Raw genomic sequence first — 14496 nt, 5'->3', positions numbered from 1 at the left:
TCTTTTCGTATATGTGAACATGTGCCTTATTGGCTGTTCCGAGTTTCTTTTTCCCCTGTTACTGGCTTGTTCTCTGCCAAGTGCAGCAAACTTAAACATTAGTTGAATTGATCTAGAAACTCTAAGAAGAGGCCCACATACTGGTAGAGTTTTCATGTACAGTGTGGCAGTTACCTGGATGGCATGAAGTTCAGCATTTCTATCAAAAATTCGGATGTTCATGTTACTTCTCCTTAAAATGCCAGAGCCTGAATAGAGGATGTCAAGACTGTATGTAGATGACACATCTGGACCACCTTAATTAAAAAAAGGAAGAAGGTACCTGTGACTAAACTAGTGGATTAATCAAGTGTTTGGGAATATGAGCAGGGCTAAAAGGCAGTTTTGTGGTTACATACGTGTAATATAGCCAGAGTAGGCAGAGGAAGAGCCTGTCTTGGCAAAGCGATCGTAGTTATGAGTACGCATGTCCTTCAGAACTTGCCGAATTGTTTTGCTGTGGTATTTCAAAACGAACAAACAAAGGAAAACACAGAGACACAAAAACGTTGCAGTACCGAAGTATTACTGTTCTGTAGAAATTCCAGATTTGAGAGAGGCTGAAATTCCCAATAGGAAAGAAGGTCTTCAAAACCCTCACATTTTCACACTAAAAATCTGCCCTAACCCAGAGTATCTTTTCCAATTGAGCTACTCTCTGCAGTCATAGATAGAAAGGCAAGCAAAGGTCTTGCTTGAAAAATCAGTGGTGTTGAGAAGAAGAGACATTTTGACCATTTTCACCAGGGCTGTGATGTTCAGAATTTTCTGAGCCCCACTGAAAGAATTAAGACCAACAGATGACATCTCTTGCCATAATGCAAGTTAGATGCCTAATTCTTATTTGCACCTCTGAAAATGCAAATAGCTATTCAATTAATGTCATTGAAATGCAGATATTTATTCTAAAATATCAATAATTTTAAGTGACACAAAAATGAAGCATCCTTTTATCCTCTCCTTAAATTTTACAGTAGAAATTCATGAGAACCTGTGTGTTCTTTGGGTTTCTGTACAGAAATAAGGATGACCTGAATTTATTTATACTGAACTTAATGTACCTTGAAGGCATTTCAAAGTGAAGTATATCTTGGATCATGGAGAGCATGTACTTGTTCATTTCCAGAGGCAGTTCACCAATGGAGAGCAGGATGTTTTTCACTTCCATGTAGGATGGGTTACTGTTTAAGATGATAGCAGCTGCAGTGGTTCTCACTGTCTTTTCATGGACTCTGCGATTCTGGTGATATATCCTGTTCATTGTTTCCTTCACCTGGTCAGGAAACAGATTATTCAATCAGTGCTCACACAGATGACTGAGCAAAGTACAGACTGGAATCTTGTTTATAATATCAGCTCAAGCTAGCTCCATAGCTAAGGCTAATACTTAAGAATATATTTTCAGCACCCTGTTTTTTCATGGTCCTTTTGGAATGTAAGAGCCGTGTAGTTCAGTGACCACATGGGCAAGTGGGGCATTTGTTATGTTTTCTCAGCCACAGTCCAAGTGCAGCCTTCCACACTGATTTCCACAGCAGGGCTGTAAATAAGTAGAAGCACTAATATCAAAATACTGTAGCAGTGGTAAGATCAAGAGAGAGATTTGACTGTTAACAGACAATGTAGTTTAAAAAAGTGAAGAATCTTGCAATATTAATTTTCTCAATTGTGCCTCTGGTGGCCGCATGTCCCTGAGAAGTTGTGACACATCTTTGTTACAGATAAATCCATAGAAAGCCAGGTAGCCCCACTGACAGAACAGCCTCTAGCATGTTCACTGCATAGCAGCACCCTGACAACCTCAGTCACAGCTGCCAGCAGCAGCTATGGAATGGGATGCAGGGTAATGCCACAGAGGCAGGTCCTCATGTTCCGCTATTTCTTCCCTTACTCTTGGAGGCTACAAGGTAAGACGTAGAGTCCTTACTTCATGCATTCTGCTTGGATATGCAAGTGCCCAAATGTTCCTAATATCTCCTGCACATCACAGAGAAGACAGTGCTCTTGTGAAAGAACAGTTCTCCCTGCAGACTGCCTGCCACCTTCAATGGCTGTGTGTGGGTCTGGAACCAAAGGCTGAATAGCACTGGCAGACTGGGAGCTGGGATTTGGCAACCAGGAATGTATAGACTTTTCTGGCTGAAACTAGAGCTAAACTAAGAAATAATTTCCTGGAGGTAAAAGTAAAACATGTGGAGCATCTTTGAAAAGAGTGGGACTGACAAATGAACTCTGTTAATTTATGCTTTATCTTTAATCCAGTCTCTTGCACTTCTTTTCTTGGGCAGTATATTTTCTTACCTCTTTGGTGAGAAAAGAAGGATCATATCTCTGCAAGGCAGTGGCAGCAAGATTGCTGATGGGCCCTTCTTCTGACTCGGCATACTTCAGAAGCAGTGGAATTGCTTCGGGAAGGAGTGCATTCTTCAGTGCCAGCAGGAACATCCTCACATTGTCATCTTTCTTAGCCTTCTCCAGTCTATTTAGAATCATCCTTTTGGCTTCCACAACAGCCTAAAGAAAGCCAACAGCATCTTTAAATGGTGATCATAAAACTATCTTTTTCCCTTGCAGAAGTAGGAGGAGCAGGGCTGGGTTCTAGCATGTTTTAGGTCCAAAGCACCATTGCACAGTTAGCAAAAGTGTAATTTGCAAACTGTATGTGGATGGCTTCCTTCAGCATAAACAAAGTGGCTATATCCATGGTGACACCTGATCTATAGGTTTATCATTTGCTAGCTGCTCTTCCTCTGACTCAGATCTTACTTGTGGGGTCAACATGTCCCCACAAAAAAATGCAAGAAAAGTGTTCATTAGTGCTTCATATCATAATGTTGTAAGAGCACTTGGCAATTAACAGGGGAAGGAAAAATGGACTCCTTAGAGGCATTCAGGTGCTCTGTGTCTTTCCAGCAGTGTGCTGCAGTCCCAAACAGCACAGATCTAGCAGGTAGCAGTGCCTTGTCTGATCCCCAGCACCTACTCAATCCATGGTCAAGGTTATAGCCTTCCTCCTTGGTTCTTCTATGCATGTTTGGGGTAGAGTTGAGTACTTGAACCAATGTTTCTTCTTCACAGAGCTGAAATAACCTAGATGATTGCAAATATTAAAGAGGTCCTGAGTTTGCCAGTGTTTCTCTGAGGACATGCAAAGCTTTTGGACAAAGAAGCAAAAGCATTGCTTCTGCTGACAGAGTAGGCAGTGACAAAAAGTTCTGTCAAACAAGGGCAAACTGGGAGAAATGGGAAGACACCAGAATAAAGCCTAAAGCTGATAAAATCAATGTCATTATTAAAAAAAAACAAATCAAAATGAACCTCAAATCAAACAAATAAACAAATCCCTAACCCTTTATCTGTCAAACATAGGGTTTTATGGGCTTATTTTAAAACAGGGGGAATATGCTTCCCGTGTCTCTCATGCTCTCCCAGTAACATCAGCAGGGATAATTTACATGCATTGCAGAGCAGAATTTGGCCAGCTTTGAACAGCAGATACTCACTGGAAGCTTGCAGCCTTCTCTGTCACACAGCTTCCTGATGAGTGCTCCCATGACAGTGACAAGAGTTTCTCTTATTTCTTCATTTGCAATATCCTCCTTGAACTTAGCCTGTTATGCAAAAGCAATGCTGTGAGTCTCTCTGAATACGATGAACTACAGTCTGTAGTGGGCTGAATAACCTCCCTCACTTCCTGTGAACATCAGTGCAATGCAAAGGCAGGGATGACCACAAGGGCCCAGGCTCAGGCTAAGCAGAGCACTGCTCTATCATTACACATAATAACTGACTGCCATTTTCTTCTTGAGTTACAAATAGATTCATTTTGAAGCTGTGTTTAAAAATAAAGAGTATTAAATGGTTACAAGCCTTTAAGAAGGCAACAATCAAACAATCCTCAAATAGTTTTGCTAAGTCAGAATCATGTTTGTTTTCCAAGTAATAGATATTGATAACATTTTACAGAGTAAATAGACTTGCAGTCTGGACTTATGCATTTTTGTTGTTTCCAGGCTTTATGCTACTGGCACACTTGAAGTTAACTCTGAAAAGCAAAAGGAAAGGAAAACTGGAAACAGAAACAGTCATTTCTTTTTCCCATCCCCTTTGACAGGGATAAGGCTCAAGAGTATTAACTGCATTGTATTTGTTTTATGCTTTGACTTACAGTTAAAGATTTCAGGAGCGTTTCAGTGGGGTGAGAAGCAAATCCACAAGCATACAGGAATCGCTCCTGCAGGAGAGAAGTGCTTTCATCTTTAAAGTCAAGAAACTCCAGTATGGCTTCCAGTGATTCTGGGGTCTGAGCAGAGGTTACGGCATCCACTATCTGCGGGCTACACAGAAGTGGAAATGAAGATACCATTGTAATGAGCTAAAGAATACTGAAAAGACTTTGCTTCGTATAGAAAGAAAGAAGCTAATGTCCTGAAAGATCTCTTTAGTGCAGGTAAGAGACAGAATTTTTTACTCTTGTTGGAAAAAAACTGTATCCCTGAATTCTTCCTCCTCAAAATGGTAAATGTACTCCAGAAATTATTCATATCCATGGATGCTAATATTTGAATGTATGCAAATATGGGATAAAGAAAGTATTAAAAACCCCAGAACTCTCCAGGGTGTCTTAAAGTTTAGAGAACAAGGTTGAAAATGGAAAAGAGTGTTTTATTTCTACATACACAGTGACGATTAGAGAGCAGGCTTCGACACTATCTGAGTTACTCTCAGGTTTATCTTCGTTATTAACAACTGCTATAATTTGAAAGATACTGACTGTATGGTGGGATACTCGGAAATGCTTTCCAACCCCCGAGCCTAGGTGCATATGCTGCTCACACCCAAACTCTAATATTAGGACAATAACGAGGCATGAACTGGTTGGCTGTATTTCCATTTGAAGGAAACAAATGGGCAAGTCAAGAACAAGTTACAGAGTGTTTCAGAACAAGCAGTCAGGATGAGAACCTTCGGGTAAACTACAAAGCATGTTCGCTGTGTATTGTAGATACAATCTACAGATACAGATATTGTATCTGTAGATATTTGCAGCACACTGCTCATATTATACCACAGGAACAAGCACAGCTTAAGAAAAAAATCCTGTTCCTGTACACAATACTGAATACTGGGTTTGCATTGCTAGGACATCACCAGTATAATTGAATCTCTTTGCATGCAATTTGTCCTTCTGCAGTTTTCAGTAACTTAAACCTTTTGAAAGCTTGCTCATAATGACTTACAGAAGTTCTTTCTTTTCACTTCTAATAACCTGCAGTATCTCCTCTTTCGTAGCTTTTCTGATGTTCTGAATGAAGGACAAAAAGCTTTTAGCTGCTTCAGCTTTGGAGAGTTTTTCAGGATACATTTGTTCTCTGATGCTCTTCCAGTGTTCAGAAAGCTGCAAAATAATTCACATTATGTCAAGTTTCTTAGATTGTGGTTTCAGTTCTCAAAATCAGAAGTACTAAATGCAGATATGTGGGCCAGCTATTGCTCAAATTAGCTGAAATTCAATAGCTTGCTCATCCTTTAGCTAAGTATTATTTATGATACCTCAGCACAAATATTTTTGAAACCTTTCTATAGCTTTCACTCTTCACACACTTTAGTATTTTCCTGATAACATACATTGCCTTAAATGCAACCTACTTTGGAACAAAACCTGATTATTTATACTGCAACTACAATAAGGTGAATTATCTTCTCTTGAAAATTTACTGTGCTTTCTGGTGAATACAGTGTTTGCCTTCCATTTCCATTTTCTCCTACAGAATGTTTTTTAGATTGGGAGATGCACAATTCCCAATTCACAAAGTAATCATATTTTCTTAGAAGATGGTAATTTTTAAGTGGTTACTATGGAACAGGAATAAATGTCCCGCAAGTACTTCCCATTTTTCATTCATAAACCTGCATAAGATGGGGAGAGATTTGTGGTTATTATACGAAATGATAGGTAAGATGGCATTAGAACAGGTATTGGCCTCATCATATGTTGCTGCTATTTCCATGCACCACATTTTTGACCTGAATGAGCCAATATGGTACCAAAGCACCTATATCTGTTCTTCCAGACACACTCCCATAAGAAACCAGTGCAGGTATTTTGACCTTTCCTCTCTTACTTGCCTTTGCCGCTGTTATCTCAAATTATCAAGAACATTCCTTGGTGAAAACTCAGCTGTTCTTTGCAGCATTTTTTACTGCAGTTTTCCCAAGTGGGAAATAACACTAACAGCCATTTGACCTTTATGAAAATACTTCCTCTCTTCAAGGGTTTTGTATTAGGCAATGGCACTTGAACCTGCCCACAAATAGAAGTATCATTCAGCAGTACAGAGTGCAACTTCCATCAACTGTAACAAACAATAATTAGGCAACAATGATTGAGACATAGGATATTTCCTGAGGATTAATGACCAGCTGGGAGGAGCTCCTGTTCTGAGGCACAGATGGGCCTGTTAACCTCAACTGGTGATTAATACTTAGCACCAAGGTCAGTGTGGCTATTATAAGCTGAAATTGGATAAACATGGAGGGGGGGGCACTTTCTATTCCCCATGTTGAAGTTGCACCATAGCCCAGCAAAAAATCTGTAACCTCACTGATCCTATATTTCCTCCTGTGCAGAGCCCAGCTGTGTGGGCTCCTCTGAGTCAGCTTAGCCTGTACCCTAGAGACACCAAGGTGGGAGATGTGAGTTGAAGCCATCTCAAGCAAAAGAGAGTGAAGGTCAAGTCTTCCTCTTTGGGAGGGGTGCTGTAGCCATTCATCTGCCACAAGGAGCAGCAGCCATCTCCTGCAGTGACCATGATTTTAAAAAACAGCATTCACAACTGACTTTTGCAAGGAGCCTCATTCTGCTGATGTGAATGTCAGGCAGTGTGGATTGAATACCCCAAAGATTCAGGGACAGATGCATGCACTTCCACATGGGAACTCAGCTGAGCTCGGACAAAAATCTGTCAGGAACAGAGGGGTCAGACCAGAGGTTTTGTGGATACTCCAGGAAAATTCAAGACAAAACGAGAGATCCTAAACTAAGCAGGACTTGGTTTTGAATGTCAGTACCTGACAGCTGCTTTACAAACCTACAAAGGCTGGCTGCACAAGACAGAACAAACCCACCTTATTTTGGGGCGAGCATCCGTTCTTTCAGGAACCAGGAGCACAAAAAAATGTAACAATCATGAGCTCGTGTGAAAAGAGCACACTTTATGATGTCTGAACACAGAAATCTGGGCCTAAATTTAAATGTAAATGTTGGCCGTAACATCACATAAGCTAATGCTGCCGTCTGTGAAGTGGGAACAGTAATGGTTATTTTACCAAATTCAGAAAGATAGACATAAGACCTGTTATGATTTTAAAAGGGTTTTGAAAACATAAAACTCTTAGCTTACCATGTCAGCATGGCATTAATGTATACCATGATATATAAGTACCAAATGTTATGTTGCTGCTTTGGATACAGTGTTCTGTTTATAGATGCCATCTTTTCATAGCAGCTACTGTAAAATACAGTGAGAAAGCAGGACTTCATTCTCATCGTGCCATTAGGTTTATAATGGTATAGCTCAGTCCCCAGGCAGTGCTCTGGAATTATACCCTATGTTTGTTAACTTGGTCTGGAAATTATAACTATTATGACAAGCTTGGTTCCAAGTGACAAATTGGTCAGCACAATCCTCGATGGACAGAGTCAGGGAAAAAGCACCTGTCCCTGCTCTTTTAAGATCCCTTGATGTTCCCTGCTCAGAACTGTTCCAGCACGCATGCAGCGTCATTTCTATTTCATTTCCTCCAACACATGTCTTTTATCTTCTCTGCAGCTCAATAAGCATCAGACAACATAAATTATCAGGGTGCAATGCTACTTCCAAATAACTAGCACAAGTTCCAGTATGGTAAGGTATTTGTGCTCATAAGGAGTATCTCCAGAGGGTTAAAATTATGTGTGCTGAACAGAAGCCTTATCTTGCTTATCAAAAACTGATAGAGAATAATAATCTTTAAATTGATGTTCCCATCCACTGCTAAATTCATTCCACAATATCATTAAAACTGTTTGCTAGCAATCACTGTGGCAATTTATATTAATTTATGATGCATAGCATCAGTAAAACAAAAGATGATGCATTTATGGTACCAAGCCATTGGTAGTCTTTAGATGTCTTAAATATAGAACCCAAGTTCTTGTTCGTTTGTTTTTTCTCCAGGGGAAAAATGAGAACAGTATTGGACTTGCCAAGAGTACTAAAGCCCTATTTTATATTTATAAAACAGCTATAAAGTCTTTTAAATAAATTACTTTCTTCACGGTTGGGCAGTAAGAAGAGACTAGATATATTACCAATAAATAATTAGCCTGCCTAAGGAATGTCTAACTACCTTTAATTTCTAGGAGCAGTTCAGCTCCTCCATGACAGAATTGTTCCTAAACACTGGCCAGCTATGTTAAAAGTAATTTATCGCTACATTTCCCAGAGGAAATTAGCTCCTGCTAACTCAAAGTCAGAGAAGATGAGATAAAGCAAAAGGGTGGCGTATTTTCTAGTGGTCTTGAGAAATACTGCACTTAATCTTTGAAAGAGAACAAAAAGGTTGGTACTTTTAGAGGTAGACCTTAAAACACCCTTGTGTGGTGGAGCACTATTGCATCACTTCTGGGTATATTTTATATTGCTTGTTAGACCTCTGCTAGTGGGCTGTTTGGACAGAAAGTTCTTTCACACTTGTTCTGCTCAGCCAACCAATTTGACGTCCAACAAGCTTGTGTTTACTTACTGAAGGACACTTTTTGCATTTGGATTTGACTGGCTCTGCTACCAGTGACACAGCAACGTAACTGGAGTCCAAGGTCTTGATAACACCTGCCACTTGCTTCCCAGCGATCAGTCCAGGCCCAGCTTCTACTGACTTCAGTTCCAGTCTCTGCCTGTGTATCCATACAGTGAAGACACCATTAGAACTTAACCGTTAGAGCAGAAATGCAGAATCATGGCAAGAGGAAACAAAAAATCCCTCCACAGTCCAAAAATATACAACACAGATTTAATAAAGTTTTATCTTAAATGGTTAGAACGTGGCAAGTCTGTGGCTTTTTTAAGGTAGCAGAAGTATCTGCTACCAGCAGAATTACTGTGAGAGGTATATGGCATAAATTACCTAAACAACAGACTTTATAAGTATGGATTTATAGCACCTGATAAACAGCCATATGCATTCTGAAATGTTTCATGTATTTGTTCATAAGAAGATCTGGAAAGTGAGAGTCTGAATATACATTTTTTAATATCATAATACTAAGAAGATACCTGAATCATTTATCTTGCATGAGTATCTCCAAACCTCCAGAGTGTTGGAGTGTGGAGCCTAACACAGATTTAGGTTTCACTGTTGTTTCCTTTTTTATGCAGATTTTGTTTTCTATACTTCTGAACTTTCACATGCTAGAAATAGCAAACCATTGGAAGTATTTCTTAAGAAATGAGAGGATGTAGAAACAGAACACATGCAGAAGTACTGTCTTGCCTAAAATGTTTTGGCCAATTCCAGCTGTTTTCATTTAATTTCTTACAAATGCCATTATTTCTTATTTGCAGTATGGTATAGCCCTCAATCAAAGTTGAACCTGGTACCATATGGATACAAAAGAGGCCTAAATCCTTACCTGGAGAGTTTACAGGTTTAGATCTTGATGCTATAAGACCTGCATATATAACCTGACTAGAACCACAGCATCCTACCACTATCAGTGCCAGTCAAATTGCCCAACTTACTTTGACACTATTTTGGCACCTGTTTTTCGTCGAGAATTCAGAACCAAAGCATAATTTTCTTCTGCTTTAATGGATTTAAAGAAACTGTCTTCCAGCACATAAATTGTGGCAGATGTGGCTTTTGTACTGACATCTAAAATCTGAAAATAATGAGAAAATAAACCAGGAAAAGGGCTGATCAGTAAACAACAGAATAGGAAAACAGCTCACAGTTCCAAATCAGGGCAAAACTTGAAAATCAATACAGCCTAATGAGGAAGGTGCATGTGGGTTGACAACATCTCAAGTTAAGCCTATATACCAGGTTGTCAAGAAGCTGCTCACTTCTAGAAGAAGCTGCTCACTTCTGCACTACGTGTTTCAAATTCAGTATGCGCTGGGAGGGGACAGGGGGGAAGAGAGGAGGGGAGAAAGTAATGGAGCAGGCTGCAAATAAGAACACCTTAAATGAGATAAAAAGCTTTTCCAAGGGAATGTCTTGTAAATAAGATTGTCATGTTCACACGGGGGAAGCAAAGCCAGCCACCTTGCTTGATCTGTTTGTAAACAAGGTGAAGTCTTTGTGGCAAATGTGAAAATCAGGAATTCAGTCATAGTGTTAAGGCAGTTTATTAAGAGAGGACATGCTACCTTTGTACTTCTCTGAGCCGAGGAAGGTCAGTTTCTGATGCAGAGAATCTCAGTGCCTTCAGCACCTGTCCAGCTGGCATTCAGTAGTAACTGGTTAGAAAGGAGTTTACTAGTAGTGGAGGACCATTAAGGCCATAGAAGGGCTTCAGTTACCTGTATGGCACATCTACATTACACCTGTGAATTAGGGAAGCCTTTGACCTTCCAGACAAACCTGAGAGGGCTCCATTCAGGAGTCAGCATCTTGCCTGGCATTTCTTGTGTAGACTAAATACTGTGACTTAGCAACTGGGAGAAAAATTACTCTTTTCACTATGACTGTGACTGTACCTAGTGTTTTCCCCCAAAGGAAATGAAGCCTCATATCAATTAAAACTTGACTACAGTCGGGACAAAAGTGCCGTAAATCTTCATAGAAACTAAAATATGTTATAGATGACAGCAAAGAAATTATGTGAATTTGCATGCTGTACTTAATGTCAGCTGAGCCAAGGTGTTTTACACAAAACCACTTGAATCCATTCAAGAGAGGAGAATCCATCCCCTGTTCTCCCCATTGGTACTACCTATGAAATTTGTTCTAGTAATACTACTAAATGCACATGTAGAATTTGAACTAGAACTTTTGAGAAAATGAGTAATAGCTACTAAAATATATTTTAAATAGGCAGAACGGATTTTATTTTGTTAAAGAAATCATACCCGGTTGTGGCTGGTAAATCCTTGTTTTTCTATTTCACAGGAGGCAAGGTCTTTTATTTTAGTCACTTGATCTTGCCTCACATGGTAAGTAGTATTGCACTTCCCAGATATGTCCACCTTGGAGAAAAAAGAGTCAGATTACAATAATTTCTTGAATTTACCTTTTGGACCTTCTAAAGATGAACAATTTTCTCCACTGTTGGAATCCTGTACCAGAGATGCTGCACTGTTTGAGTTTATCAGTTAGAGTGACCTAGTTTAAGTTGGTTTATTACCAAATTCTGCTAAACTGACAAAAGATTTGAAAATGGATTTTCACCGATTCTTTACGTTAAGTGCAGCAATGTGACTTGTGTCACCAAATATTCAGAAGACTGTCTTTACATCCCCAACCTCAAATGCAGTCAAAGAGCTGATTTCTGTCACATGCCTTCTGAAGTTACCAGGAACCACAGGTCTGTCTTTCAGAGCAGATTGGGCTCTGCCTTTTTCTTTGATGATGGTTATCTTGACACATTTAGCACCATACCTCATGGGCAGGACCAGAGTGCAGCTGCAGCTGGAAAAGGCTTGCCAGACCTCTCTTAATGTTTTGAGTAAAAGCAGGTTCATTTTCATATGAGTAGAAGTTTTTGACCTGTAGGAATAAAATCCAAGTATATTACAAATTTGGTTAAATGAGAAAGTAATAGTGAGGATCCTTTCTAGAAAAACTCCCTTTAGGTTTTTTTTTTCTGATTGGGAAGCTGAATTTGGACCCATTGCCCTTATTTAAACAAATTCCAGGGGCTGCAAGGCCTGGCAATAACAGTACAAACATATTTAGGGCTTCAGCTGTACCTAAGTACAGTTTCCTCCTGTTAATTAGAGATAATTGAGAAGGTAAATGGGAAACTTCACATAATTGCGCAAGTGACTCATTTTTCTACATGCTCTTCAGATAATCCTTCCTCACAGGGGCATAATATCTATTGCACTTTAGTCACAGATTACAAAAACCCAGAATGAATCACAGGTAAATTACAGTTAGAATGGCTTAAATGACGTGTCAAATGCATCACAACCTTTGCACTTCCATGGGTCACCTGTTGTGCTTGAGCCTCTCCTCTGCTAAGAAGACTTTGCACCTCCACTTTGCATTCAAGGTGCTTTAAAAGTGCTCTGTTTTTTTCAAGAACTGTAAGTACAATCAGTGTGTTATCTCAGGGTAATCCTGGAAAGTGAAATCACCATGCCAGGGATGAAAGTATCATACCACAGAGAAATCATAAAAGGAGTGCACAGATACTTTTACCAGAGAAAAAGCACAAGTTTTTAATACTGTATCTCAATCTTAGTCTAGTGTGAATTGTTTAGTGTATTAGGAACAGATGTATTTTGACTGTGGTGTTCTGATACCTCTGTTCTCATTTAGGGCTGAGTACTGTTGGGAGCCAGTGCTGTCCTGTTTCTTTTTATGTTGTGTAAAATTGATGACAAGGTTGAGTTTGAAAGTTACTGAGCAGGCCTGATAGCAGCTGCAATTCAGTAGGCTGAGCTGGTGGCCAGGGTATGTGCTCAGTGCCTATTTACAGCAGGAGGTAAAGACCCTGTGGGATAGGATGTCGCAGCCCTCACTCTGCTCTGCAGAAGAGAAGAGGGAGTGTGACCTTCAACCTTCCTCCTTTTCTCAGTGCTCCTCTACCCACGTCCCACCTGCTGAGAATTGCTTGGGCTGCAGAGGAGAAAGCACGGCTGTTGGCCTAACACAACAATGCAATGAGAGGGGGAAGGAGCATAGAGAGGAGGCAGGAGCAGCCATGGCTCAAGCCTTGCCACCACCTGGCCAGAGCAGTAGGCTAAGTGCAAGGGGACAAGTCAGCAGCTCCACAGGGAAAAAAAGGGGGAAATGTATTTACTTCTGAGTGAAACTGGGACTGTATGAGCTGCAACTGAACATGGGGATGGTGCTTCAGTGATTTGTCAGGGAAGGCTGTAAAACCCAGACACCCACTGAAACACACCTCCTCGGTGTCCCTTCTCTTCTGAATTTTGAAGACAGTTTCCCAGTGGAGGAGCAACATGAAAAGCCATCATTCTTTTAGCATCAAGCTCATTAACTCAGGTCTGTTGAAACTGCAGCTGACACTGAAGTAAGTAATCAAGCCAGAGAGGTGGGAAAAGCTAGCATTCTAAAATATTTGATAAGGGTTTAAAGTGATTAACACTGCTCCTCACAGACTCAGTATAACCTCCCTCATCACAAACTGTATCTCCTTTTCTGCCTTCACAGCTTGGATAAAATCCTGGCCTCACTGGAGTCAACAGCACGTGTCTTACATAGCAACTATGCATGTATCTATATGTGTACCCCCATATTTGTGGCTGTTTACTTCCATAATGTATGGTGTTCTCAGTGCACAAGAGGCTTGGGCTGGAAGGGCCCCTTGTACAGGTGAATTACAGTCTATTCTAAACTATAGTGTTTCATTTGCTATGAGAATGGTGAGATACTGGAACAGGTTGCCCAGAGAAGTTTGTCAATGCCCCATCCTTGGAAGTGTTCAAGGCCAGGCTGGAAGGGGCTTTGAGCAACCTGGTCTAGTGGGAGGTGTCCCTGCCCCTAGCAGGTTGGAACTAGATGAGCTTTAAGGTCCCTTCCAACCCCAAACATTCTACATAGAATGATAAGACACTACGGCATATTAAGAACACTGAAAGGATAGTGAATTCTCCAAGCCTGTAAGAAAAGATTTGTCTCAGATTTCCTTAGGGATTGAATTTTAAAAGACAGGGTCTTACTTTTCCACGGACAAGCTCAAGAACCATAGGCCTCTGTAAAGCTTGCAGATATTCTTTCCCAATGATCTTCTCTGTGTTTTTTCCTTTGAAGATGTTTTTAGCAGCTGGACGTTCATTCACATTTTCAACTTGAACATCTTTTATCTAGCAAAGTAAAAGCAGAGAAAATATGCGTAGAGAGCAGCCTAGCACTGGCCTGGGGTAAGCTAAATCACCTAATACATCTTTTTTTGTTTTCATTTCTGGTTCTGATCATTAACCTTGCATGATTACTATGTCTATGTTTTCAAAAGAAACCAGCACTTACCACTGGGGAAATTAGTGGCAGAAAAATTCACCATAAAACTAAGTACCAAACCCAGTTTGTATTTAGCAAATGTCATGATTTTCAGCTAGAACTGAGAATTTCAGATAACCTATTGTCCCTCGGTAGGTGCTTGCACATCAGTTGTTTGAAACTGTAGAAGCTGTATGAAGCCACTTCAAAATACAGGAGATATTCTGAAGTTCTGGCTTATGATGTTAGGTATTTTCTTGTGAGTCTTATTCTATATGAATCAGC

At 40.2% G+C, this 14496-nt stretch overlaps 2 protein-coding genes across 4 annotated transcripts in view; one reads left to right on the top strand and one right to left on the bottom strand.

The window, feature by feature from the left end:
• Nucleotides 1-14496, top strand: part of TRMT10A (tRNA methyltransferase 10A) — a 288696-nt gene that overhangs the window by 253083 nt on the left and 21117 nt on the right. The gene's annotated exons all lie outside the window — the stretch shown is intronic.
• The window catches only part of MTTP (microsomal triglyceride transfer protein), a 28256-nt gene that overhangs the window by 8536 nt on the left and 5224 nt on the right, over nt 1-14496 (bottom strand). The window contains exons 3-14 of the mRNA XM_057417924.1: nt 13935-14078; nt 11683-11790; nt 11154-11270; nt 9822-9961; nt 8827-8977; nt 5280-5437; nt 4208-4376; nt 3543-3650; nt 2341-2553; nt 1101-1312; nt 399-496; nt 175-296 (exon numbers count right to left, since the gene is read on the bottom strand). Coding sequence (XP_057273907.1) covers nt 175-296; nt 399-496; nt 1101-1312; nt 2341-2553; nt 3543-3650; nt 4208-4376; nt 5280-5437; nt 8827-8977; nt 9822-9961; nt 11154-11270; nt 11683-11790; nt 13935-14078 — 1740 coding nt within the window. The remainder of the gene's footprint in view (nt 1-174; nt 297-398; nt 497-1100; nt 1313-2340; nt 2554-3542; nt 3651-4207; nt 4377-5279; nt 5438-8826; nt 8978-9821; nt 9962-11153; nt 11271-11682; nt 11791-13934; nt 14079-14496) is intronic.

The sequence above is a fragment of the Pezoporus wallicus genome, unplaced genomic scaffold, assembly GCF_028554395.1.
Source record: "Pezoporus wallicus isolate ANWC-B61680 ecotype Strahan unplaced genomic scaffold, APGP_CSIRO_Pwel_v1 contig_6999, whole genome shotgun sequence".
Lineage (NCBI taxonomy): Eukaryota > Metazoa > Chordata > Aves > Psittaciformes > Psittacidae > Pezoporus > Pezoporus wallicus.
This window is presented reverse-complemented; position numbering and strand designations above follow the sequence as displayed.